This window comes from Chroicocephalus ridibundus, chromosome 1, assembly GCF_963924245.1.
Source record: "Chroicocephalus ridibundus chromosome 1, bChrRid1.1, whole genome shotgun sequence".
Taxonomy (NCBI): domain Eukaryota; kingdom Metazoa; phylum Chordata; class Aves; order Charadriiformes; family Laridae; genus Chroicocephalus; species Chroicocephalus ridibundus.
This window is the reverse complement of record NC_086284.1, coordinates 133,838,088-133,865,476: the sequence shown is the minus strand read 5'-3', so window position 1 is coordinate 133,865,476 and position 27,389 is coordinate 133,838,088. Positions and strand designations below refer to the sequence as shown.

At 42.3% G+C, this 27,389-nt stretch overlaps 3 protein-coding genes and 1 long non-coding RNA gene across 10 annotated transcripts in view; 2 read left to right on the top strand and 2 right to left on the bottom strand.

Moving 5' to 3' along the window:
* Nucleotides 1-7,473, top strand: part of LOC134524263 (antigen WC1.1-like) — a 28,219-nt gene extending 20,746 nt beyond the window's left edge. Inside the window, exons 8-15 of the mRNA XM_063354120.1 lie at nucleotides 1,278-1,592; nucleotides 2,365-2,427; nucleotides 2,514-2,828; nucleotides 3,024-3,059; nucleotides 3,360-3,497; nucleotides 3,785-3,880; nucleotides 4,477-4,548; nucleotides 6,934-7,473. Of these exons, the coding sequence (XP_063210190.1) occupies nucleotides 1,278-1,592; nucleotides 2,365-2,427; nucleotides 2,514-2,828; nucleotides 3,024-3,059; nucleotides 3,360-3,497; nucleotides 3,785-3,880; nucleotides 4,477-4,548; nucleotides 6,934-7,232 (1,334 nt within the window). The 3' untranslated portion in view covers nucleotides 7,233-7,473. The remainder of the gene's footprint in view (nucleotides 1-1,277; nucleotides 1,593-2,364; nucleotides 2,428-2,513; nucleotides 2,829-3,023; nucleotides 3,060-3,359; nucleotides 3,498-3,784; nucleotides 3,881-4,476; nucleotides 4,549-6,933) is intronic.
* LOC134524331 (uncharacterized) lies at nucleotides 2,605-14,648 on the bottom strand. The gene is made up of 5 exons (XR_010073556.1): nucleotides 14,237-14,648; nucleotides 12,533-12,674; nucleotides 6,920-7,050; nucleotides 5,841-5,973; nucleotides 2,605-2,730 (listed from the first exon to the last, which is right to left on the bottom strand). It is a non-coding gene; the product is annotated as an uncharacterized LOC134524331 (long non-coding RNA).
* GSTK1 (glutathione S-transferase kappa 1) lies at nucleotides 13,774-20,859 on the top strand. The gene is made up of 8 exons (XM_063354259.1): nucleotides 13,774-14,029; nucleotides 14,655-14,736; nucleotides 15,604-15,732; nucleotides 16,081-16,181; nucleotides 16,580-16,615; nucleotides 18,450-18,566; nucleotides 19,091-19,184; nucleotides 20,458-20,859. Exons 1-8 carry the CDS (start codon nucleotides 13,964-13,966, stop codon nucleotides 20,505-20,507), a joined length of 675 nt encoding a protein of 224 aa, XP_063210329.1. The 5' UTR covers nucleotides 13,774-13,963; the 3' UTR covers nucleotides 20,508-20,859.
* Nucleotides 20,860-21,188: 329 nt separating this feature from the next.
* Nucleotides 21,189-27,389, bottom strand: part of LOC134524274 (rap1 GTPase-activating protein 1-like) — a 51,991-nt gene continuing 45,790 nt past the window's right edge. For 6 of the 7 annotated variants that reach the window (XM_063354172.1, XM_063354130.1, XM_063354160.1 and 3 more), the window contains 2 exons: nucleotides 24,386-24,471; nucleotides 21,189-23,888 (listed from right to left, as the gene is read on the bottom strand). In XM_063354172.1, the coding sequence (XP_063210242.1) occupies nucleotides 23,865-23,888; nucleotides 24,386-24,471 (110 nt within the window). In that variant the 3' untranslated portion in view covers nucleotides 21,189-23,864. The remainder of the gene's footprint in view (nucleotides 23,889-24,385; nucleotides 24,472-27,389) is intronic. The other variant, XM_063354134.1, reaches the window with a different exon arrangement.

The window sequence follows — 27,389 nt, the reverse complement described above, 5'->3', positions numbered from 1 at the left end:
TGCTCTCACAGTGGCAGAGTATCACAAGGGTGGTTAGAAGCTTTCCCCACTCAAACAGCAAATGCAGGTAGCATCCTAGAAGGAACAGAGAGACATCTCTGTTGGCACCATGGAATGCTGCTTAGGCAGGAATCAGACAATGTAAGTCATTACAAAAGTACAACCATTCAAGAATGAGTAGAGTGGGTACATCACCACGTAGCTGGAAAAGTAGAGCTGTGCAATGGTTTACTTAAATCCATGCTAAAAACACTAGGGAAAGGATCTATCAGGGAATGAATGACATCCTCGCCTTCCTCACCTGTGTGGCTAGCTAACCTTGAACCAGGAACTTGTCATAGCAGCCCAAAAGAAAACATGAGCTCAGATGGGTGATAAAGTACCAGCCAGTCCTGATGCTTGGATTGGGAAGCCTGCAACAGTTGAAATTCCTAAGAAAGTGGTCTTTACTGTTCAAAGAGCAGGGTTTCCTTACAGGTTGGTCTTTGGAAAAAGAACAATGAAATGTGTGCCTTTACATCAAGTAAACAGAAGAGAGTAATCTTACTTTGCCTCATAAACTACATTCTTGTTCATGCGTTTTGCACGCACAAGGTCTGAATTTCGTAATAAATGTATGTTGAGATTGGTATGATGTTAACTCCTATACTGTGGTTCCCAGAATGAGAGGTAGCATTTTATTGACAACATGTGCACATTGTTACAACGTCAGTACCTGTTGTCTGGGACTAAGAGTAGAGTTTATAATGCATGTATTTTGTGATTATGGTGATGGTAAAGTAGAGCATATAATGGATGTATGTTCAAACACTTCTCTTAAATAGGTGTTTCTCAGAGGTGGCCGGTGAAATGTATTGTCTGTAACTGGCAGGGTTTCAGGCACCAGAGGCTGCAGGGGTGCCCTGTGCTTCTGCAGGGGAACTATTCCAGCAGGCTCCTAAATTACTGTAAGCAAGTCGTTGCGCACCAAAACTTCAACAGATCAGAGGAATGGCACGTACGCTTCAACACACCAAAGAAATATGCCTGCGACTGTGGGGGGTGGCCATCACTGCTGTTTGTTTGTGCAGATGCTGGTGAATGCTGGCTAACCAGAGAGGATCACTGTACGATTTTTTGGTTTTAAGCGTTTACCACTCTTGTAGTGGTTTCCTCTGGCACCTTCTCATTCAGAGTGATTAGCAGGATTATTAGCAGATTCTGGTTTTCACTTATCACAGCCAAGTTCCTAGCAGGGTCAGGCCCCTCTAATTCCATTTTTATGTCTTCACTTCTAGAGTTCCTGGATCTGAGGCTGGTGAATGGCAGTGACTGTGCTGGGCGTCTAGAGGTTTTCTACAATGGGACATGGGGGAGTATTTGCTCCAATCGTATGTCTCAACTCACTGCAATAACTGTGTGCAAACACCTGAACTGTGGAGATGGGGGGGAAATCGCAGCAGACTTCAAATACGGCCCAGGTTCTGGGCCCACATGGCTGGACCACATCGAGTGTACTGAACAACATAACTCTCTCTGGCAATGTCAGTCAGACCCCTGGGATGCTCAGTCATGTGGTAACCGAGCAGAAGAGACCCATATTTCTTGCTCTGGTAATTAGAAATGCATCTGTACGGGACTACTCAGACATACACATAAACCTGTGCATGCATATATGGACACTGTAGTAATTACCTCATGTTCATTTGCTATCTGATATATATTATTTCTAGTTTCATGCAAATGGCAGAAACACTTTTCTTTGGCTATATCCTTGATGTAAATGAGTGAATTAAAATTACAGGAGTGTCAATGAGTGCAGTTACCCAGTGGAAATCCCAAGAAGTCCCTGATAGGATGGTGCCATTGCGTATTTTTAAAGCAAAAATCCATGACACATGGTCAGTCTGTGGGATCTGAGTTAGGATCAGACTTCTCAAGAAGTCTGGAGGCATGTATGTGTTTCTACATGTATGGAGGCATACCAGCGCATATGTACACGTACACACATGCACGCGCACAGCCATGGACAACTGTATGAATTAGTTCAGTTCTAAAGGTCCATTTCTAATGCCTGCTCTTATGACAGTATTTCATACCTGTGGGTTCCCACTATAATACAAATGAATTCTAGATGACATTCAGATCTCTTGAAAGGGACTGCGGCTGCCTCACACAAGAATAAAGAAAGCACAGTCATCAGGAAGATTATTTAATTCACAGCAATAGACAAAGTGATCCACCAAATACTAAATAGGCCATATATATATATATCTATATATATCTCTCATAGGAAAAAATTTACTTAATTAATTTTCAGGCATTTTATACTCCCTCGCTCTTTTCAGAGAACAATGAATTTACCTCAGTATTTAAATTCTGCAGGAAGAAAAGAGGCAATGTCTCCAGCCACATTTGCTGAGTGTCCAAACTCTACAAGTTGTTCAGGTACCTCTCCCTCTTTGTTTCTCCTTGTTGGTCACTTCAGACCTTCCTGCAGTTTCAGCAATACAGAAGGTTTCTGTGTTTTGCAGACAGGGAGAAGTTACGAGTCATAGGAGGAGAGGACGGATGTTCAGGCAGAGTGGAGATTTGGCACCAAGGTTCTTGGGGAACAGTCTGTGATGATTCCTGGGACGTGGCAGATGCTAATGTTGTATGCAGGCAGATGGGTTGTGGATCTGCTGTGTCTGCTCTGAGTGAAGCCACCTTTGGGGAAGGGACTGGTCCCATCTGGTTGGAGAAGGTGCACTGCAAAGGAACAGAGCTGTCTCTTTGGGAATGTCCTGCCAAGCCCTTGTTTGGCAAGAACTGTGATCATAAGGAAGATGCTGCTGTGAATTGCTCCGGTTAGTGACTGGTCCTTTGGCTTATTACACAGACCTGGGAAGGAGGTGGATAGAGGAACATTATGTCAGCTGTACATCCCAGTGACTAGCCCCCTCATAATTTTGACTACAGGAACCTCACAAATGATGTGGAGATGTTCTTGCTATTTTTCACACTTGCCTCTTCCTTAATCTGGACTCGCCTTCCTTTTGCAGGTGTGACAGAAACAACAGCATCGCCCACTAGAGCAGGTAAAACGTTCCTTCTTCCCCCTTTCTTTCTCCCATCAAATGAGGATTTAATGTCCCCAATACTGCATAGCAGGTAAATCAGCAGTATATTCCAGCTCATGAGAAAGCATCTCCTGCAGCCTTTTGCAAAGGAGAGCCGAGTGGCACTATCCCCAGCTGCTGAATTCTGGCTGCTTGAGCAGGACCCACAACTGGGCAGCTGGTGGCCCGCCTGACCCTGCCAGCACAGCAGGAGGCTACAGAGAAGCAGCCCTTTGGGACACCTGATTCTCTACTTATTGCTTCTTCATTCCCACTCAGATCGTCCCCGCCGCCCTGCAACAGAGAGCACAAGAATTTCAATGCCTGTCATCTTCTGCATTGTCCTGGGGGCCCTGCTCTGCATGGTCCTTGCCATTCTCGCTGGACAGATCCGAAGGGCCAGGGCACAGCAGAGAGGTGGGTCCCTCAGGACTGGTATGGAACACCTCCTCCACACAGCTGGAGCCATTTAGTTGGATGGGGAGGCTGGGGGGATGGGTGACCGGGATGAATGGCATCTGCTGCCAAGCTGAGATTTTCACTTACCATCTGGCAGTGAAAGATTCAGCCCAGCAGTGCTTATCCCCAGCTGGCACCTCTTGGTGAATTTCTGGGTACCAACTAGGCCACATAGACCCAATTTAGGTCACTTCTCCTTTTCACGATCCCAGAGACTGTGAGTGATCACTGCCTTTTACTTTCAGGCTCCAGACTACCCTATGACCCCTTCTCTGAGGCCGTCTATGAGGAGATCGACTATAACCTAATGAGGGAAAAGCAGAGCATGACTGGCCTTTCAGGTCTGTGTGTCTTGATCTTGTCAAAGGAAAATAACTGAGGCTATCTCCTCCTGGTGGCCCAGATCCCCATCTGATACTTTGCAGCTCCCAAATCCACGGGAAAAGGAAAATTCCTAGATTTGAGGAGAGGGGTTTCCTGCCCACTGGACTCTGACAATTCCTCTCCTAGGGACAATTCATTCTGTGCTATCTTCACGGCAGCCATAGACCATAGGTCAGTATAGGTGAAACAACCAAAAAAACCCCTTCTTTCCCCGCCAAAAAAAGGCTTTTGCTGCAATTATTTGAAGCAGGAACAAACAAAGGAATAATTGTATCTCCTTCCCAGCAGCTATGTGTCTCTGTAGGCTTCCTCCTGTCGACTGCTTTTCTCCTGTCGTGGCTTGCCTCCCAAAGAGCCACGAGAGGCCTTGTGAGCCCCCTGAGGGATTCTGTAAGCCCTTTACCTTGCAGGAGTAATACTGACTGCCCAAGAACCTTCTTGACTTGTGTGGTATTGCTGTAGCCTATTCTTTTCCTCATGATGCAGTCTTAGCAGGTAAGGAGAATTTAATCTGATATCGCACTCTTTCTCATTCTCCTAGATTATTATTCAGAGAGTTCAAAAACAAAGGCACGGTTTTATAGCGGGGACAGTGATGAAGAAAATGGTCCTGGAGCAACTCAAGGTAATAGAAGATGGGTATTCTATAAAGAAAGAGACCCAAAATCAGAGTAGTTTTTCATTTCCAAAGCATTATTGGTGATTAAACTAGTTTCTTGCTGCACTTCATGTCCACTATTGATGTTTTGATGTGAACCAAAAAATTTCTGTTTAACTCTTGTGGTGGAAGAATGTCATACAATCTCGTATACAAGTGCTAGTCTTCTCTTCTGTATCGGAAGTTGAAAATAAATGTTTGCTAGTATTGCACTTTTCACAAGATCCAGTCACATGAATCCAACAATTTGACAGCTGCTTCTCCCAGAAATTGCAGCTGTAACAGCTTGTAAGCTTCATTTCTGAGCTAAATGGGGAGAATTTAGACAGAGCTCCAAACAAGAACAGTGGCATACCATTGGAGTTGATCAGGGAATTTTAATCTCAGTGATCTGAAGAAAAAAGCAGTTTGCCAGATGTGGTTTTTTTGTTCGTTTTTTTTGTTTTGTTTTGTTTTAATTTGAAAAAGCTGAGGAAGAGAAAGTGTTTGGAGAAGGATTTCATTTTCCTACAGCTGATCTTAGCTCTCCGCTGGTCTCAGAGTTCAACTGCCAAATGCACAAGCAGTTTTGGACCTCGGCTGCCCATATCCCTAACTCTCTCTTGTGTTACGTCTTTATTTCTGTTGTTTTCCTGATATTAAGATTTTTTTATTATTTAAATTAAAAGCTTTTCTTTTCTGTACTTGCTTGGAAATGCTCACCACAAAGACAATTATTCCAAATAAGATCTCTTTTTCTTATTCAGATTGAATACTGAGTACTAGGTAAAAAGTGAAGTAGGAGTGCTTTGATTGACTTTAAATTTTATATACGTATTATTCGTATGCCCATGTGTGTATGTATATACTATAAAACAGTGAAAGCTAATATTCTCTGAGGGATGGCTTCCAGTTGAGTACAGACCACAGCGCTAGCTGCCCCTGAGGAATCAGAGCGCTGGCTACTCACAAAACTGAGTTTTATGAATGAATAAGGAATTGGCTGGATGGCCGCATCCAAAGAGTTGCAGTCAAAGGCTCAATGTCCAAATGAACATCAGTAACAAGTTGTGTCTCCCAGGGGTCCGTACTGGAACCGGTACTGTTTAATATCCTTATTAATGACATGGGTAGTGGGATTGAGTGTACTCTCAGCAAGTTTGCTGTCAACCTGAGTGCTGCAGTTGATACGCTTGAGGGAAAGGATGACATCCAGAGGGACCTCCAGCAGGTCGATGGAGGTGATTCTGCCCCTCAACTCTGCTCTCATGACACCCTACCTGGAGCACTGCATCCAGCTCTGGAGACCTCAGTACAGGAAAGACACGGACCTGTTGGAGTGGGTCCAGAGGAGGGCCACAAAAATGATCAGAGGGATGGAGCACCTCTCCTATGAGGCTGGGGTTGTTCAGCCTGGAGAAGAGAAGCAGAACTGCAGACATTTTTCTCTAAAGGTTTGGCCTAAATTTGTAGCCATGCATCCATAAGTGTCCTGGCTTATTGTTTTAGATGTTGCTAGGTAACGTTTACATTAGTCAAGGTCTTTTTCAGCTTCCCATAGAAGCTGAGAGGGAGCACAGACAAAGGAATATTCCATACCATAGATGTCAAGCTCAGTATATAAATGAGGGTTGGGCAGGGGGCAGGAATCCGCGATTAGTGCTCGGGATGGGATGGGCAACCTATCATTGGGTGGCAAGAGTGACTTGTGTTGTATCGTTTTATTCTCTGTATTCTTTTACCATTATTATTGTTATTTTACTCTTCCATTGCTGTTCTATTAAACTGTCTTTATCCGAGCCCACAAGTTTTTTTCCCTTTCTTCTCCTTTTGTCCCTCCCCTCCCTGCCCTGGAAGAGGGGGGAGAGAGCGACTGGCTGCGTTGGTTCTGGTTGCTGGCTGGGCTTAAACCACAACCATAGGCAAATGACCAAGGGTGGCTACTTAGCTAGAACATTTCAAAGAAATTTAACAGAAGGTGGTTAAAGTAATGAAAAGACAAGGAAGCAGGTGCTACACAGAGATAAACAAGGAGCAATTTGTCATTGTTCAATTATGAAATGCAATGGGGAATCTTACTCTGAAATAAAGCCTGTCACTAATTGTCTACTTCTCCAGATCGTCTTTCCCCTCCTGTCCCTCCTCCATGTTGATTTTCGCTTTCTACTTGTTACAGCAATGTATAACAATTATTGGAGCTATACCATTGTTGTCTGGAATACCTTAGAGTCCTCAGAAGGATTCTTGGTTTATGATCATTCATTATCATCATGATAATATGAGTATTACAGGCCCTTATTGCTGGATCATCAGCTACTGCTTTCTCTAGCGGAAGATCTCTCCCTGTTACAGTTAATACCTGTACTGTTCCAGATGTCTCTCCACTGCCTGGAAATGCCCTGGAAGATGGTTATGATGATGTGACAGAAGCTCCTGGACCCAAAGATGCTTCTCTTTCTGGTCAGAATGAGCAGGAAATCATTGGGATCTCTGAAGAAAGTGACAGAAACAAGGAATCACGGACAGGTGAGTCCAGAAGAGCAGTGCTGTTAGTTTTCATAATCTATAGTTACTGTAGCGAACTCAGGGAAAATCAAGGTGGAGGGTACCTGAAGGGATCACCTAGGTTTTATCTAACTACTGTCAGGGAGGAACACTACTTACTTAAATGAAAAGTGTAGGTCAGATGTTTGTTATTCTGTTCTTACAGCCATTCAGTCGCAGTGTTTCCACAACGTCTGCAGGTAATCTATACCCAGGCAGTGTTTTCCTTACAGCTATAGAATTCTTGCCTGTGGCCTAACCTAAGTTTTCACTGCTGCAAATTAAAATTGTTACTTCTAATTACAATGACCATGGAGATACAGGAGTTGCATTCATCTTTGTAGCAGCCTTTTAAGTACTTGAAGACTGTTAACATATCTCCCCTCAGTTCTGTTTTGTATTTCATTTCTCTAGACTGCCGTAACCTAAATTAGTCAATTTTCTACTTAGGTCTTGTTGACTAGACATCTGCTCATTCTGTATGTCTCCAATCAGGCTGTGTCAATAGGTCCGTATCTTCCAAAAAGTGTTTCCAACCCAAAATTTTACAGTATTTCTGTACAGCATGGTACTGTGACTTTACTAGTGGCATGTAGAGCAGAAGGACCACCTCATGTCTTACAGGATATCCTTCTGTTTATGCATGCTAGTGTGAAGTTTCCCTTTTTTGCAACAGCGTAACACTCCCGAGAGTGTTCAATGTCTGGCCTGATGCAACTTCAGATCCTGGCCTGTAAAATACTACACACCATTAGACACCAATCTTTCTAATTATGCAGTTGATCACTTCTCTCTTCATCTGTAGTCTTATAAGTGTCCTTATTAAATTTCATTCTATGTTCATGAATACTCTGCCAGGATCATTTGAATTACAGTATACTATAATATCATCTGGAAAACGTAATAAGAACAGGTGTCTTTTATCTTAAGAGTTAATAAAAATACATAGTTGTACCTAGGGCTGTCAAAGGATCTTACTTGGTCCACTGAGCTACACTAAGAATACCATTTTTGACTGAATTTGTACCCAATCTACTGAGCTTTGAGTTAGACCATATTTCTCTAGTTTACTTATAAAAGTATCTTGTGAAAATTTTTTCTACTCCCTTATAAAAGTATTTTTAGATAATCAAAAAGAAAAATCAGATTTATCAGGTGTGATTTATTTTTGACAAATCCATGTTATCTGTTATCTACCAGGTTTTTTTTCTTCTGACTCCTTACAAGTAGTTTATTTGTTCTCATATCTTTCTGAAGTTGAACTTTCTTCTACTCCTAATCTTGTTTCTTCTACCGCACACATCATCTTAAAAATAAGTATATGCTGTTCATGTTTTCCCCGTCTTTCAGAGCCTGTTCTCTGTGAGTTTTTAAAGACAGTGGATAGTGCCTGGAGGATGGATTCAGCTAGGTTTTTATCCTAGCACTAAATTTTGTCAGGCCCATCTAATTCAAAAAGAATTAGCAAAAAAAAATATTTAAGATAGACTTTTCTTTCTCAATATAACTGTGGAACACCTTCTGATCAGCAGCTCAACTCCACCTCTTGGGGTAGTGATAAATATATTTGACAGACTGAAGACACAAAATAATAATCAAAATGTTTTAGGACTCAAAGTGATTAGAGAAACATTAGAGATTTTTTTTTAACAGCCCGTGATTATATTCATTTTAACATTATATATAAAGTTGTATATATCTCTACCTTGCTTAAAGGAATTCTCAGTGTCTTTGTGAACCTCACTTGCTGTTGACTTCATACAAAGCTGCTCTGTTGCATTGACAAACTTTGCTGTTCGCAAAAACTCTGTATAGCTAAAGTATATTCATCTCTCCCATCTGTTGTTTGCTTTCTAACAAGTAGAAGATAGTAGGGTTTGCTAAATCTGATAGTCTGATGGAGGTTCCATGTCCCTACATCCAGCCAGTAGTGAGGCTGAGCATGCGCAGGCATGCACATATATGCACGAACATATAATACATAGATGCAGATACACAAGGCTGGCTTGTAGAGCCAACACAGACCGAAAACAAAGCACTAAAGCACAAGCCGCACCAATAGCCTCATCCTGTTCCCCTCCCTGGATGGCCACAATGAAAGCCAATTAGTGGAAAATGTATATGTACACACAATATATGGATCCCTCCAGCAGCTGGCTTTAGACAATCTATCCAGTAGCTGTCCCTGGATCCTAGGTCTCTCAAGTTGCTGGCATCTGCATGTACGGACCCTGGAGGCCCACAGACCCACTCCAGTTTCTGGTAATCAGACCTACACACACACATATGCATACGAACACTATCCTTCCGCCAGTAACTGGCCTTAGACACTCTGTCCAGTAACTGGTCCTGGAAAAAACCATGGCTTTCCAGTTACTTCACAAACCCACATGCACACTAACACCCACGCATATGCACAACACGTCCACCAGTAACTGGGCTTAGACATCCAGTCTACCAAGTAACTAGCACCTGGATCCCTTGACCTCTCCCAGCCGCTGGTGCCTGGGCATGTGAGCTCCCGAGACTCAGAGTCCCACCCGAGTTGGTAGCACTTGAAGAGTTCTGTCCACTCCAGTCTCTCCAGTTGCTGGCACCACAGATGCACAGACCCCTCTGACACATGGTCCAGCTCTGGTTGCTGGCACTTAGACCTCCATACACACACACACAAAATGGAGAGCCCCCTTCATCAGGAAAGCAGTTAGAAGTGGAATTTACTAAGCAAACTCTTATATTTGAGAAGTCGTGGCAGTCCAGTGAAGTTCCCGATGACTGGAAAAGGGGAAACATAACCCCCATTTTTAAAAGGGGAAAAAGGAAGACCCAGGGAACTACAGGTGAGTCAGTCTCACCTCTGTGCCCAGCAAGATCATGGAGCAGATCCTCCTGGAAACTATGCTAAGGGACATGGAAAATAAGGAGGTGATGGGCGACAGCCAACAGGGCTTCACTAAAGGCAAATCGTGCCTGACAAATTTGGTGGCCTTCTACAATGGGGGGTTCCAGAGTTGGTGGAGAGAGGAAGAGCAACTGACATCATCTACCTGGACTTGTGCAAAGCATTTGACACTGTCCTGCCTGACGTCCTTGTCTCTAAATTGGATACACATGGTTTTGGCAGAGGGACCACTCCAAGGGTAAGGTTTACTTGCCACCAGCCCCTTTTATCCCGTTATCATTCTATTTTCTCATGTTTCTTCCTCCCCAAACTATGTTGATCCCTCCTTTTCTGTGCTTTTGTTTCCTTCTCGAAGCAGCCCATAGTAAGTTGTCTATAATCCCAAGATGCTCTTCCCCTTTATCTCATAATAAGTCTCCTACCTTTGCAGGCAACAACACGCCCCAGTAAGTAAGGTGTGTTACATCTTCTTAATGGGTTTCGAACAAAGACAATGGGCTGAGCTCCTATGAGGAGCCCCATCAGGGCACACTTGTGGGATGGACAAGGACCGATCTACTAAATTTGCAACGTGTCAGATAACGCTTGAGGCAGTAGAATGGAGTTGGGCTATCTAGGGATTTTGAAGAATTGCCTTTATTAGAAGTGTTTCCAGTTAGAACAGTAACCCGTTTTCTGGGAAGAGTAAGCCTGATCCTTGCATATGTGTACGTATAGCAGGAGGCTGGATGAGACAAGCATTTCTCAGGGCTTTCACAGCGATGCATATCTATGGTTCTCATTTCTGGAGAAGACAACGGACAGGCCATGCTGCCAAGTGCACAACTATATAAAGGTAATACCTGCAGGATATACGTTTATCTGAGTGTTCTTCCCTTCATGTTTTCAGACCGGAGTCCTAATGTGTCAGGAAACAGGACCTCTGAGTCAGACAGACATTCATCCCCTGCTCTTGAAGATACAAGCTATGATGACATTGAAGAGCTGGGACGCTGACAGATACTGCTGAGCTGAACTGACCCTTTTTGGAAATACACCTCTGTTCACAAAATGCTAATTGGGTACTAGCAGAACACGAACAACCTGCATTTAGGATTAGTTTACCTAAGTTTGGTTTATTTTCAGCATGACTGTTAAGAAAATCTTTCTAATTTCCCTCTTAGTTTCTTGTTGCCAAGACCGTGTGAACACTTTTGCTTTTTATTTATGAATATTTTCATTGCAATTTTTTTTTCTGCTGAGTTAATTTTTCAAGTTATGATCTTTTCTTATTAGAAACTGTTTAAAGATCTCTCAAATTTATGCTTCTCCTTCCAGATACACAAGGCAGCTTTCTGGAGATTATTAGGAATGGAGACTGAACTGCAAGAAAACAATCATTACGTCTTTTGGACGTAATCATTATATCATTTCATCTTTTGGATATTCTTGCTTGTCACACAGAATGTGAGGACTAGAATAAATTTTCTAGATAGTGCTTTGTGAGACGAGAAACTCAGCAAGAGGTTATTCTTGTCCTCACTTTACATGCATGTCCGTCATTTGAATTTTGTACCAGTGAATCACACATTTGATTGGAGGGAAAAGCTGTTCTCTTTTCTGCCTCTATACCATCATGACTTATTATCTCCCACAGTCATACCAGTTATACAGTAAGAGTATACAAGTAATAAATTAGAGGACAAAGAGTGGGTTTTGCTTCCTTCTTTCTGTCTGCACTTTATTTTTTTACCTTACTATGAGTGTTGCCAGATGTAATGTTCAGATGGACAGCACTAAGTAACGCATGGTTTGGGTAACCTTAGACAGCTAAGTCAAACACCTTAAACACAAAGAGGAACGACATGTGCTCCACTCCAAGGCAGCCAATCTGACTCTCTCAGCCAATCTCTCCCTCTCTTTATATAAATAAGCATAATATGTAATATAAGCAGTAATTCTGAGCTAGTTTGGCTTCTCCAAGGGAAAACTGAACTTCTTGATTGTTTATACTATCAGTGAATGAAGAATTGAAATCAAAAAAGTGAACTGGATTCAATTTGTAGAAGCACTCAAAATCATTTAGAAAACACGTATTGATTATAGCTGTTAATGACGTCAGCCCATCCTTACGATGTCATTTCAGAACTACCTGTGAAACAGCGCATCTTCTTTCCAAGGGTAGATCTGTAATGACCAATCAATATAGTTTCATAGATTAAACCTGTTAATTATAAAGACAAACAGTTCTATTATAATGAACGTCTTATTTTTCTAAGGCATAAAAGTTTGTAAGCAACCATGGTTCTATGCTGGAAACTGTTATAATCTCTACATTTAAAATCTATTGTCTGAAGTTAGACACATTCATGTTTTAACTTATTGAAGAGGAACAGGCCCATTTTCAGAGCTTTTGAGCACTTAGAAACCTATAAAACCCAGTGGGAGATGCTCATCCAAGAGCTGAATTTAGCCCAGCATATTCAATATTATTAATTGATATAAGGGAGGAAGAAAAGACCAAAAAGCCGAGTCTGTAGATGGTACCTCAGTTACTCCAAAGAGCAAATACTCAATGGTGGAAGAAGGTGGTGGGGAAACATACTGCACTTCCAGATCAGGGAGCATAAGAGATGAAATCCACTTCTCTAAGGCCAGATTGTGACTGTCTCTGAGGATGAGGAGTCACCTGAAAAAAGAGAGGATGGAATTAGCACAGGCTGTGTGCTTTTGGAAGAGCCGGCTTTGTTCTGTTGCTCACGTACATAAGCCACACCTAAAATAGTGAAATGAATTTACTGAGCATATCAAAAACGAGATGGTGTGCCCTAGTTTGTTGTAACCCAAACCCCAACATGGTGGCAAAATTTTATCTTGCTACTATGAGGACAGGCTGAGAGAGTTAGGGTTGTTCAGCCTGGAGAAGAGAAGGCTCCAGGGAGACCTTATAGAGGCCTTCCAGTACCTGAAGGGGGCCTACAAGAAAGCTGGAGAGGGGCTTTTTACAAGGGCACGTAGTGATAGGATGAGGGGTAATGGCTTCAAACTGGAAGAGGTTAGACTTAGATTAGATATCAGCAAAAAAATTTTCACGAGGGTGGTGAGGCACTGGAAGAGGTTGCCCAGGGAAGCTGTGGATGCCCCATCCCTGGAAGTGTTCAAGGCCAGGCTGGATGGGGCTTTGGGCAGCCTGGTCTAGTGGGAGGTGTCCCTGCCCATGGCAGGGGGGGTGGAACTAGATGATCTTTAAGGTGCTTTCATTCTACGATTCTACTTCCCACGTGATTCAATGGGATATTGGAATATACTTGCCAAGACTTTTAAATATCAGAAAGGAGACAGAATGAGACTTACAGATTATTTGACTAGTGTAACACAATACCCGAAAAAAAGGATAATAAAAAAAAAAAGGAAAAATAGTAATTGCTTCCTGTGCTGTAGATTGTTGCGTAAGAAAATACTTAAAAAATGTCAGCGTACTTAGAAAGAATGGTTCACAACTATGAATTTTCCAGCTAGCAAGAACTTCAACTTGTTACCCCAACTGATTCGGTTTTGGGGGGGAATTTTTTTGCCTTTTTTCTTTTTTTTTAATTTTACATACAGGCTCCAGCAGGGAAGGCGCGCTCCCACGAAAACACGCTGGGCTGCTTCTCCGAGTCAGCGCCCGGCTTCCCTTCCTCGGGAGCCTCCTCTCCTCCCGCCTCGCCATGGAGAAGGGCAAAGGCTCCCCCCGGGCTCCCGCCCTCACCCCTCCTCCCGCTCCCGGGCCGGCCTTCAAAGGAGAGACGGCAAAGGGCACCTCACAGACGGGACCGGGCCTCGGACAGAAAGAACCAGATAGGCGGAAGGAGGAGCGCGGCCTAAGGGAGCCGAAGGCCGCCCCGCCTCCGCCACCGCCCGCCCCGGGGGAGGTGGTGGTGCCGCGGGGGCGCGCTGGGTAGAGGCGGCAGCGGCGGAGGTCGGGACGGGGCCGAGATGGGGCGGACGCTGGTGGAGCTCTTTTACGATGTGGTGTCCCCTTACTCGTGGCTGGGGTTCGAGGTGAGGGCGGCCGGAGGGAGGCCCTTCTCGGGGCGCTCCGCCGTTCTCCGGCCGGGGCCGGGGCCGGGCGGTCGCTCTGCCGCTGCCTCGGCCTCGGTCTCCTTCAGCAGGCGGCTGAAGGGCGGCTCGCCCGGACGACTGGCGAGGCCTTTCCCGTCCCGCTGCCGGCGGCGCCCTCCCCGCCAGCAGTTTCGTTGTTAGTTTTACCTCACTTTTGAGGGGCATTTCGCTATTCCGGTTTCTTCATCGGGGTGTTGAAAACCAGGGGCGCCCGGGGAGGCGTGTCTTCAGCCAAATGGCAGCGGTGGCCGGCGCTTCTTTGCTGAACGTTGTGTTTTCGGGATAGTTAGGATGTTTAACACATGCGAGTGTGCACTCATAAGCGGGATCTTATCCTTATTTACCGCTGCTTACACTTGTGCAGTCGTAATACAAATGTGGTCCTTTCAGTTTTTGTGAGATGGGAGTTCTCGGGCAGCCTCCAAAAAAGGATTTTATCCCCATCACTAATGTAATAGAAAAGCATTTATCTGCAGTGTCTATTAGCGTTATTTCCTAGCTGCACGCAGCTCTTACAGACATCTCCTCTGACTGTCTGTCCGTCACTGCTTTTTTTATGTTGCAGGTGCTCTGCCGGTACCAGCACATCTGGAATATTGATCTGCGCTTGCGTCCGGCTTTCCTTGGCGGCATAATGCAAGCAACTGGTAGGCAATACGGGGAGATTAGCTCTGTGGGGAAGTGCCTTCACTAGTAGGACACTAGTGGGAAAGCTCTTAGTAAGTGCAGAGCCCGCTTTAAACTAAGTTTTGGCACCAATAATAGATCAATTATAAGGTTGTGGAGCTCAGTAGTGACTGAGAAAGCAGCCACAAGGAATTTCACGCAGCACAGACAGTCTATGCCAAAGTTCATCATCCCTAGAAGTATTTAAGAAAAGAGTAGATTTGGCACTTCAGGGCATGCTCTAGTGGCAGAGATTGTAGGGGTTTTTTGGGTGCGTATGGTTGGACTCAATGATCTCAAAGGTCCTTTCCAACCATGAAGATTCCATGATTTTATGATGCTAAAACAGGATAATAATAATTTCATATGGAATGTTTTCCTACAAGTTTCCTGTTGAGTTTAAGCCAGAATTAATTTGTGGAACACTTGCAGGTTGTAATATGCATGAAGGATCCAAGTATGCCATAAAATAGAACTTGTGGCCTTATCAGAACAAGTTAATCACTGACACTTATAAATCATGAAATTAACAAGTCTCTACATTTGTTTACCCATGCATTAGTAGTTGTTTAGCTTAAAAGTCATCAGTCTGAATCAATATAAATCCCTGCTAGGACATATGTGCCTTGGTTTAAAACTTACTCTGCTAACTTAAAGAGTTGATCTGTGCAAAACCAAAATAAACCATGTTTAAATCCTAGCATTATCTTTGGAAAAGCTGTGTATGTTTCAGTAAGCCGGTATGAAATCATACTTTGCCTTAGCCATGAGGTCTAATTTGTCCAGTTTTGTTTTGTCTGGTGTTATTATAATATAGTTGACAATCTAAACAGAACTTTTTCTGAAAGGTAACAAGCCCCCAGCTATGTTGCCAAAGCGTGGAGAGTACATGCTGAAGGATATACAAAGGATGGCAAAATACTATCAAGTGCCTGTAAAAATTTCAGAAGGTGACTTCCCACGTATCTTTGGTACAAGTAAGTAAGAGACTTAGCTTAGCTGCTGTCTTTCAACTCCAGCATTTCTGGTTCAAGTCCTGCGTAACAGTAAAGGTGAAGATGGATTTCCTGTCCACAGCCTCTCGCTGTATCTGTGAGCAATATGAAGTATGTGCATTTTTAACCATAAAAGGAACTTCTGGAGAAACATGCTTGTGAATGGTACTAGCATGGAAGATACTGTGAGTCAACATAAGCTTTACTAGTAGTTTTGGGACTGTTACAGAGAAGATCATACTGTTCTTAGGTAGCGGTTGTGCAGGCAGTATATGTTACTGATCCTGTGCCTCGTCTCAGTATATTTCTCTGTCTTCTCACTAATCCCAGGCACTCTTGGGGCCATGCGCTTTATCACAGCCATGGATATGACACAACCAGGATACTTGGAACCCTTATCTAGAGAGTTCTGGATACGTTTTTGGTCACAGGTCAGTATTTTATGAAGTCGACTTCCTGATCCTTTCTCTGTCACCCTTCCTGCCCCACTTCGCCCAAATGTGGAAATCGAGCAAGAGAAAGGAAATGTCTTTTAATGAAGAGTCATAGCAGAAAACTTAAGGTCTTAGAGGTTCAGGAGCCATTACAAGAAAAGAACTACCTTGTAGTCAGCTTAATTTGCCTTTTTTTAGGTGTGTATGATGAATCCTGTGGGCTGAGTGGATCAGTAGTTTGTATCAGAAATCAATACATTCCCAGATTAGGTGACTTACAACTTTTTCTGAGGAGATTTCTCCAGCAACTAGTATTGGTTTTATGTATATTTTCTTAGAAAACTGCTGAGCTTTTGTTCTTAGGTACTGAATTATTTATTTTATTCTTTTACCAGTGTGAAGATATCAGTCAGCCGGAGAGTATATTGGCTGTAAGTGTCTTTTTTGTTGGTGCTTCTGTGTTTCTGATAGTGATTCTTATTGATGGCTTGGATCAGTAATAAACATGAAGACAGCTTAATCAAATGATAATTTGGAGCTTTGAAAAATTTCAGCTAGAAAAAAGTGGATTTCATTTCCCGAGCAGCTCTGTTTGGAATGATTTTTATTTTATTATATTTTTTGTTATGCTTTGAATGACACTCAGAAAAAGAATCTCCTTTTTTGTTAATGCATCTGACAAGATACCCACAGTGGACAATGCATTATCTGTTAACAAAACAGTAGTGAAAATATGAACAGTGTCTCCAGAATGCATTGAGGTTTTGCTGCTATATGGAATCTTCAGGTGAAATGCAACACTTTGGAGAGATGGAGCCAGGCTTTACTATTAAGTTCAGTGTTGTATTGCCCTTTTACATGCTTAGAAATTGTATCATAAATATGTGCAGAAAGCCCTTATGTAGTCTCTGGATACATCATTATTTAAATAAAGATAAAGCAAGGACATGCATAACTTCAGAGAAACAAACTTCATACTCAGAAAGATCTCTGTGTAATGTAGTTACTGTTTGGCGGCCGGTGAGTATGCCTCTGTCTTCCGCAAGGCAGAGAGGTAGGCATCTCCTTGTTTGCTTCTGTCTCCCTTCATTCACCCCTGCTGCAAGTACTAGACTTTCCTCTCTTCTGAAGATATGCCATCCAAAGGTGGGTGAGGGGTCCCAGCCTTTTCATCTGAGTCTTTATAGGTGAATTTATTTTACACATCAATTAGAAAAATGGACTGCTGTTTACTTGATAGAGTTCCTTAGTATTTTTTTTACTTCTTTTTTGTTTTAGTCAGCAGTAACTTCACTTAAATTACTATAGAAGCAATGTATAGTCTTTGAATCCTGCCCCAGTCCGCTTAAGTTACCCCTTCTGCCCTAACCTGGTGAGGACCAGATACTACGTCTCTGTGTAAATATTGCAGTCTAAACACTGCGGCTGCCAAGCACACACAGCATTTTGTTCTGCTCCAGTGCTACACTTATCTCCTGTTGAAGCAGAGTCAAAAAGAGCTCCTAAGCTCCCTGATCTGGGAGTAGGAGAAGGTACAATAAAATGTGGATAATAAATGAGAAAGTGATTGAGGGAGAGAAAGAAAAAATCATTAACACCTGCATGTGCAGGATTACTGGCCCATGTGCAATACTGTAAGCATTTTTTAATTCTTTTGTGAAATACTTTATTAAAATAGGTACTTGTAACTGCGATGTTAACTGATAAACATTGGACCTTTAGCTTTGGCCGCTGTCTCGTTCCTGTGTGGCAGAGGCACAGAGGAGGCTAAAAAGAAACAGCAGTTAAGACTGGGAACTGTTAACACCTGTGAGAGTTACAGTCTCTTTCGTGCAGCACCACTTACAGATCCTGCGTGACCACATTTGTTACACAAACTGTTTTTGTCTTAGCAGGCTTGTACTGTAAGATTTTCTTTTTCAGAACATTATTTTTTGGGGGGTAAGTTATTTGGTAAGTCATCGGATCAGAGGTTACACTTAGTATTTATCTTTTTTTTTTCTTTTTTTTTTTCTGTTTAGGAACTCCTGAAAAAAAGTGCAGATTTGGGGCTTAGAAGTTTAAAATATCCCTTCTACTTTGTATCTGAAAGTTGATAAATGATGAACGGGTGGGGAATACAGCAAGACAGTGCTTCAACAGCACTCTGTAATTTTTTTGGTAATAGACCTTGGGTGATAAAACTGAAGATTAAATTAACTAGACCATAGTAGGAATGAGAATGTTTAGTATTAGAGTATTCTTAATTATATCATCTTTTCTCAGGTTGCCAGACAGGCTGGGCTATCATCAGAGCTCACCCAGAAGCTACTTGAAATGATTTCATCCCCTGCAGTGAAGAACCGACTGAGAGAGACAACAGAGGAAGCAATAAAACATGGGGTGAGAACCTTCCAATGCCATTTGGCATCACAGCTATGCATTCCTTCCCTATTGAGAATACTGGGAAGCAAGGAACAATGAAGGTGATGAGTAGAAAGCACCATATAGACCATATAAAGCACTACAGGTCGGTTTTGCTTTTTGAACATGTGCAAGCTAACTCACTGTTGTCGGTAGTTTGTCATCTGGGAAACCAAGGTTGACCCATTCAGCTCATTCCATCGGGACAGCAAGAATGGGGAGCTACAGGACCAGTACTAAGAGATACCATTTGTCGCTACTTGACATAAAACTCTGGATTTATCAGGTTGCTTTTTTTGCACCTTCAAAAGGGGCACACAAGCTCTGGAGAGTCCCCTACTTTCTGACGGCTACATTAGACTCATCTTAAGAATGAAGAAGGTGAAAAGAAGGGCAGGAAAAAAAGTCAAAGCTTTTGCTTTTTATTCCTGAAGATTGATCATGTGTCTGCAAAAGTTTCTCTCATTGTAACATTCTCTGTTTCATCTCCACGGTGTCAATAGGCATTTGGGATGCCTGCTGTTGTGGCACATTTTAACGGAGAACCTCATCTCTTTTTTGGCTCTGATCGTTTAGAGCTGCTAGGCAGTGTTATAGGTGAGTGTACCTTATAACTTCACTTTTGATTTCATGCTTTCACCCTCTTCTAATGCAGTGTGCAATAAGCTAAATAAAACGCTCTTAAGGTCTTTCAAATATTAAATAATATTGGTATCCTTCTCATGGGATGAAACTGCTGATTGGAACATACAGTTCAAGTGGCCAGAGATGTAGTCCTTTTCCAAACAAGAAGTAACTCGAGTTCTTCATCCTCTCTTTGTATGTTTCAGGGCTTTGTGCTTCACATGCCATACTCAAATTATTATTGAAGCTCTTTAGTTTTCAAAGTGTTCATATTTAACTTTTTGATACCGTGCATTAGATCTTGACTAGGATTAAGACTATGGCTGATACTGCTTTTATTTTGTTTATAGCTTTAACATTTTAATTTTACATCTGTTCCTTCTTAATATAAGGCACGTTATCACAGCTTCCCAATACATAATTTGTAATTACTTAACTACACAACTTTTAAACAGAAATACATATATTGACCATCTTTCTTTTCATTTTTCTGTTAATAGAATACGAACTTCAAATTTTTGAAGAGAATTGGAATAGGTTGTGATAACTAATAAAACTCAGACACCTGCTTTTGCATGAGTTAGAGGGCATTTGACTAGAATTTGTCACTGGAAAGAGTTATGCACATACTTATCCCTTATACATTTGTTGAAAAATTTCAGCAGCAAATCTTAATGTAAATTAAAATTAGTTTTAGGCTTAAACAGAAGGGAATTTTGCTGAGGTTTATTTTCTTTTCTGGATGGATTTCTGATTGTATAAAAATATTCTTGATGAAAATGAGAATGAGGAAAATAAACCCAACACCCCCTATGATAGTCACTAATCCCGATTGGAGTGTTACAGCCTGGTTTGTAGTCTGAACTCCAGGGACTTCAACAGATTTGCCTTTTGTTTCTCTCACTCCCCAGCCTTCCACCCTTTTTCTCTTCCTTACCCCCAGTCCCTCAAAAAAGGACTCCTAAAAAGAATTGGCTTCACCATCACGTGGAGTGCCACAGACCTGTAGAAATCTCTCATCTGTGACAGAGGAAATAATTCTTCTGTACAGCTTCAGTTGTGACTAGATGGTGAAGGATTTATGGCGCTGGCTGAAGTATGCCAAACAAGATATAAATCTGTATTCCATCATCAGTAATTACCCGTCAAAAGAGGAGTAGGAACGCTCTACTGCAGGAATGTGACTGGCCAGTCACTTCTATGTATTAAAACTTAACTTTCTCTTTTGTGCTGGATTGCTTTGCAGGTGAAAAATGGCTGGGACCAGTTCCATCAGTTCCAAGTCCCAAGATGTGAAAAGTCCTGGGGAAGTATATGAATGAAAATACATGTGTACATGGTCAGTCTTCAGCAATTATCTGAATGTATCCAATTTTATGGAAAGATTACTTTCTCGTCCTTAATGGCTAACTTTACAGCTCATTCTCATTTCTAATTAAGAAGAAATTCAAGGTTTGCCAGTATTACCAGTCCGGTGAGGTCTTTACCAATACAAATGTGCTGCTTTTCTTTCAAAAGATTAATGATTAACATAAAAGATGAAACACTAAATATTTAACTTCTTGCAGATTAAACATTATTCTTTTCTGATTAGCTCTTTCTTTTATTCTAAAAGCATGAGGATTAAATTTTTGTTGTGGGACTGTGATCTCAGACTCTTCTTGCCTGTCCGTTAGAAACACACACACACACATGGACACAGCCGAAGAGAAGCTGGCTGCATTCTGCTTTTATTTTAAGTCCAAGATAACTACATATACACTAGAAGCACAGGACAAGGTATTCACGCTTCCTTTTACTCTGCAGTATGGCAAGTGGAGGGGACACAAGAGAGAAGAGTAGAAGAAAGAGGGACAATTCCAAGCCCAAAGAAAAATCTGGGGAACCAATCAAGTATTTCAAAAGGAACTGTCCCCCCTCCTGGACACTGTTTTGTACTGCAGGGACTGACATGTGAGAAGACCACCACACACAGGCATTCTTGGGCATGGACCCCAGACCTTGCAGGGGTTTTTAATTAGTGCCAGTTTCACAGGAATGTCTTTGGAGGACAATGGTGAATACCATATAAGTTTGGTTCAGTTATCAACTAGACTGTGTTTTGCTTCCTCAAGGATGGCCTAATTGCTGCCTATCCAAAGGTGATTTGAATAGGGCTCTGAGGGACTTCCCATCATATAGTCTGCAGAGGGAAGGAGATGCAAGCAATAAAATTAAAACCAAAAGGCTTTGATTTTCACTCTCATCTCTGATTACAGTAGTTAGAAATTTCACACTGAACTAGTTTGAACCGGGCCCTGTATTGGCTGAATTGGAATAACACACTGAAATTGATTTGTATGAGGCTTGATTTCTCAGTGGTTCCTGGCTGTCTCTGACACATCACTGAAGGAAGCAGAAGAACTAGCAGCAGCTGGAATTCCATTTTTTGTCTCTTTCTGAACTTTAAGATAAAGCATATTCATGCTTGTTCACTTGAACTGCAAATCCTGGAACAAAGCATCAGAAAAAAAATATCTGTATCATGCATGTTCTTACAGCTCTAAGTGTTCTAAGAATATAATTTGTTCCCCTGGCCACAGTTTTTCCTTCCTACACCTCTTCAGGAAATATCCTATAATTTGAGACCTCTTTCTTCCTTTCCAGCAGTGCACCCATTAGTCTTTGGGCAAATACAGCCTGGAATTTAAGGAAATCTTTGTGAGATATAAGAGGCCACATTTATTTAGGAGTTAGAACTGCGGGGAAGTTATCATTTATGTGGACACCATAGATTTCTTTGAGTCCCTTGAAGCCACATTAAAGAATTTTTTTTTTACTATTCTTCCCCCCTGAAATTTGCTAGTTTCCAATTTGTGCTATCAGACTGATTCTGAGGTTGTGATTAGAAGCGGAATGACTGAAACATCACTTTAAGCCAGATCATCCCAGTGACCTGGGGCCGCTGCCATAGGCAGTGCTGTCTGAGAAACAGGTGAAATAGGAGGTAAATGAACTCTGGTGGGGAGGTGGAGAGAATGCAAGGAACATCTTGAAATAATCTCATGGTGAAAGCCAGGGTCTCACGAAGCTTTGTCCTTCAAACCAGCTTGACTTAAAAAAAACAGCCTTTGCGACAAAACATTGTTGATTTGGCAGATGGACCAAATGAGATGGATCTTAGAGACTGCAACATATGTCCCAAAATGATCTTAGATGCCCTTAGACCTACTTGAAATCAGTGGAAATAAAATGCTCAAAGGCTTAGGTACTAAAATAGTACTTAAACACTACTGAAAGAAGGAAAATCCAAACTCAGGATTTTCCTTAACATTGCATGTTGCCTTTGATAACCACTAGTAAGCGGTTACAGCCTTTGCGTCTCTCTCAGTGAGTATGCATATTGTTGCAATTCTGACTGCATACCTACTTCGAGAAAAAGTTGTCTGTTTTGGAGTAGATCTTTGAGGAAGTTCTTCCTCTTGTTTAGGCAACCTTACTCCTGCGTTACAGAGACCTGATCGCATGCACAAGCACTTGGCAGACTCTGTTGATTACCCCAGTGAACGCTGGCTGGCAGCTATACATTCTCGGTACTTGTCTTTGGCGTAGCGTGCATTTAAGTAGTCTCAGAGCTAAGCACCAGCTTTTTTACCTGGCTTCATGGAGTTGACCGTTGAACTGTTTATCTGACTGCTCTGAATGCCACCAGGTGGCAGGGCAGCCAAAAGTGGAGCATTACTTGAAAAAAACATAAGAGGATCTAAACACTTGTGTCTTTTTACCAGGCACGTGGGTAGATGCTAAGCAATAATAAGAACTGCCAGCTATTTAGGAATAGCTGGAAGAATTTTCTTCCATGAAGAAGAACTTCTTTATGGAATTCTTCTACTTTGCTATATACCAAAATAGTTCCTGAGAGCCTCACATCCACATCACTTTCAAGGTAGCATGCTGTTCAGCTGTCAAGCCAGAGAAGATACTGGGCAAGGAAAGGGACTTTGAGCCAAAAGAGAAATTCTCAGCGATGCAGGCGAAACTGGATTACAGACTCTAGGGAACAAACTTTGAGTTGTGTTCCCTTTGCTCTATTACAGACCTCATCAGGAGATCCAGTCCCACTTCCCATGTCTGGAAAAGCTGTGAAACTGGCATGGAGAAGTAGGTCCAACCAATGCTAGGCTGAAAGCAAACGAGCAAGAGTAGAGATAGGCACAAAGTCACAAAATGAGAAAAAGAAAGTGGTTCAGCAAAATAGTGAAACCATAGGAAGCAGAGAATAGGGACAGGTAAAGCCAGGTGGCATCTGAGCAAAGGAAACCAAACAATGGAAGAAAAAGAAGAGAATAAAGCTAAGCATAGATTAGGGCAGGGAGAGGTGTCTCAATGGGAAACGCTGTTCCCTCAGAGGGAGCCGGCAACCAAGAAAGGCAGAGCTGAGGTCAATTAAACAGGCCAGAGTCAGCTGGCCACGGAAGATCATTTGGGGAAGAAGGTGTAGGATTAAGTCTATTTGCTGTGAAGCCCTACAGTACTTGCTGCACTCTTTCTGTGAGGCCAGGGACAGCCCAGGGGCCTGCCTCCACCCTGAGCCATGGCGCTGTGGCGCTCTTCCATGTCCGTTACCTGTGCTCCTCACCCAGCACACGCCGAGACTCTCCTCCAGCGGCGGCCTCACACGCAGCACAAAATGGAGGCCTGCAGAACAAGGCAGTTCTTTAACCTTCCCTGCAAGCACCTTCTTCCCGTCCTTTCATAGAATCATAGAATCATTTAGGTTGGAAAAGAGCCTTGGGATCATCGAGTCCAACCAACAACTCCACTCTACAGAGTTCTCCCCTACACCATATCCCTTAACACCACGTCTAAATGAGTCTTAAACGCATTCAGGGATGGTGACTCCACCGCCTCCCTGGGCAGCCTATTCCAGTGTCTGACCACTCTTCCTGTGAAGAATTTTTTCCTAATGTCCAGCCTAAACCTACCCTGCTGCAGCTTGAAGCCATTCCCTCTTGTTCTATCTCTAATTACCTGTGAGAAGAGACCAGCACCAACCTCTCTACAATGTCCTTTCAAGTAGTTGTACAGAGAACCCTCAGCCAGCAAAGCCTTGCCTCCTAAATTAAGTCTGTCTCTTTTTCTCCCGTCCTTATCGCTGTGCAAGTGAGAAGGAAACATTTTATTAAAGCACTTACTGGATTATGGTGCTGAGCATCTGCTTTGCTGCCTTTTCCTTTTCCAGTGGAGCCAGCAACACTGCTGGAAGGAAGCAACCTGCTTCCTAGAAGGGAACCAAGCACAGAACAATAAAGAAACAATCAAGAGGGTATCCCAGGAGCTGCACACATAGCTGGTTTTACCCCAAACTTTTCACAAATCTGTGGCTTATCCACAGGTAAGAGCAAAAGGAATGTATCTACACCCAACTTGACCTACTTCTCATTCCAGCTTGAAACACAAGAAAAGCGACTACTTAGCTTTCGTTTCATTCAGAAAAATCACTTTGTCCCCTGGTTCCGGACTGTGTGTCAATGCCACAGCGATAGCTTCTTGCCTAAAGAAGCTACGTCTGTAGCTATCTAACGAGTAATGAAGGCATTCTCCAACTTTCCCAAATGTTTCCGTCAATCAATATCAGTCACGTTTTCAATTTCTGTATCGGTCTACTGTTTTACACAAAAAATTGTTTAAAATAATACAGCAGGTTCCAGTAGGTGACAGCATCATGCAGTCAAGCTAAGAAATGCCATTACTGAATACATCTGTGCAACCTGAATGCCTTAAGAATACACTTTGTGCAGCAGAGTCTAATCTTATGCTCTCACAGTGTTTCTCTTCCTTCTTCTCCCGCTGCCCCCTCCCTTAGGATTCTCACATCTGACCTCAGGGTTCTTCTCCATTTGGTATATATCCCAGCTCCAAGCACTATGAAATTTAATTGTGATGTATATTTGTAATTAGTGACTAATAGACTGAGTAGCTGAATAAAAACACACCTAAAACAACTATGCATATTAACTAACCTAGAAGCATCTTAAAGAAAGCGTTAAGGAGGGCTGTAGCTGAATCCTGACCTTGGGGCTAGGGAGAAAGTCACCTCTGCCTCATGTGAAATCCACTGGCATATAAGATATGTTGGTGCTTTAAAGCCAACTCAGAAAATAGCAGGTTTGGCAATGGTAGTTCTCTATGTCTTTATTTAGCTCTGGTAGCATAGTGACCACAGGCTGCTGCCATTTTTTTTCTTCGTTTCTGTAACTTTTCTCTCTCACTCTGAATGGGAAATTGGAGAATCCAAGAATGTGTACATGGGCCAGGAATTCTAGAATCATTCAGCGTAAGATACGGACTTACAGAGGGCATCCAAAATGTTTTAGGTTTCTTCATAAAAAAATCAGTTCAGTCTGATTTTAGACAGTAGCTTAACTGTGGCTGAACAGTTATTGTATAGCTCACTAAAGGACAAAACTAAAACACCTGTGTGCCTCTCTGTGTTCCAAAGTGTTTTCTTTGCTTTCAGTTTAGCTTAACTCTGACATTTCTTCAGTTTATTATGCTTGGTTATGGATAATTACAGTTCTTCCCTGTTACATAGATTAACCCAAATTATCAATGTCCATTTAAATGTAATTTTGTCTAGGTGTCGTGGTTTAACCCCAGCTGGCAACTAGGACCACGCAGCCACTCATTCACTCCCCCCTGCCCAGTAGGGTTGGGGGAAGAGGGAGAGAAAGGAGATAAAAAAAACGTGGGACGAGACAAAGACAGTTTAATAGAACAGTAACAGAAGAGAAAAATAATAATAATGGTAAAAGAATATACAAAATAAAGTGATGCAACAAAAATTGCTGTCACCAGCCAATGATCGATTGCCCAGCCCATCTCGAGCAGTGGTCACTGATCCCTGACCCCATCATACTGAGCATGATGTCTAAGGTATGGAATATTCCTTTGGCCAGCTTCTCCTGCCTATGCTCCCTCTCAACTCCCATGGGAAGCTGAAAAAGTCCTCGACTTGATATAAACATTACTTAGCAACAACTAAAACAATGTGTTATCAACATTATTTTCATACTAAATCCAAAACACAGCAGCTACGAGGAAGAAAATTAACTCTATCCATCCCAACAGAAACCAGGACACTGGGAATATTAACATGTATTGCCACACTTGGTCTTTTGGTAATTAGTTTTCTATCAGGACTGGCTTGTAGTACCTAAATAGAAAAGTTTTTACTACTTGCAAAAATCAAAATAAATATATCATCCTGTGGTTTTTTCCTAAATTTTTTATCACAACACATTGCTCTTAATCCTATCTTTTTCTATGTCAAGAATTGTCAGAATTTCTGTAAAATGAATTTTCAAAAACTTTGAAATTCCTAGGGACAAGATTTCACTTTGTGCTTAGAAAATGCAGGCTTAACTCTGCTACCTCACGTACCTCACAGACACACGTAATCTTTTATTTCCTTCCTCTCTACCCCTTCATCTATTACGACAAACACATTCTAAATGGTGTGGATGGTGACATCATCAAGCTTCCTTACTGGCACTTGAGGCTACATCTCTACAGTCTCCTGATTAGGTGAGCTGATTTCAAAGAGTCAGAAAAGTATCCACTATGTTTATCCTTTTTAAGCATGGCTCTCCTGGCATAAATCGAAGTCCAGATACAAACCTGCATGTTTGTTGGTGTACCCTTATATACTTGTTCGGGTTTTTTGTAAAAAAAAAAATATGTCTGCACTGAAGATATAAAAGTAGATATGATACAGAAAAAAAATCCCCGTTCCTGCAGGGTGCAGCTGCCTTACCATGCCAGGGTACCAAGAAACCACGGTGAAAGTTTTGCAGTGTCAGTATCAGGTCACCGCCATTGACAATGGAGTGTATAAAACCTAAAAATTTTGTTGAACTTTATATCACGTTCTCTGTAATGATTATTCTCAGTGATATATATTCATGATGTATATACCTGTGGTAAAATAAGGAGTCAGCAGGTAGGGAAACTCTCTAGGAAGAGCAGCAGAGGCCACTGGAAAGCATGCCTACTTCCAATATCCATAACAAAAGGGGAACAGCTAGGCTGAATAACCCAGCACTCTTCTGCTGGAGAGTATATTGGGCCAGCAGCTTTTCCCCAAGGTGGCAAGCTGGTAGCTCACAGTGAGTTGGGCCTGTACTATCAACCTAGCAC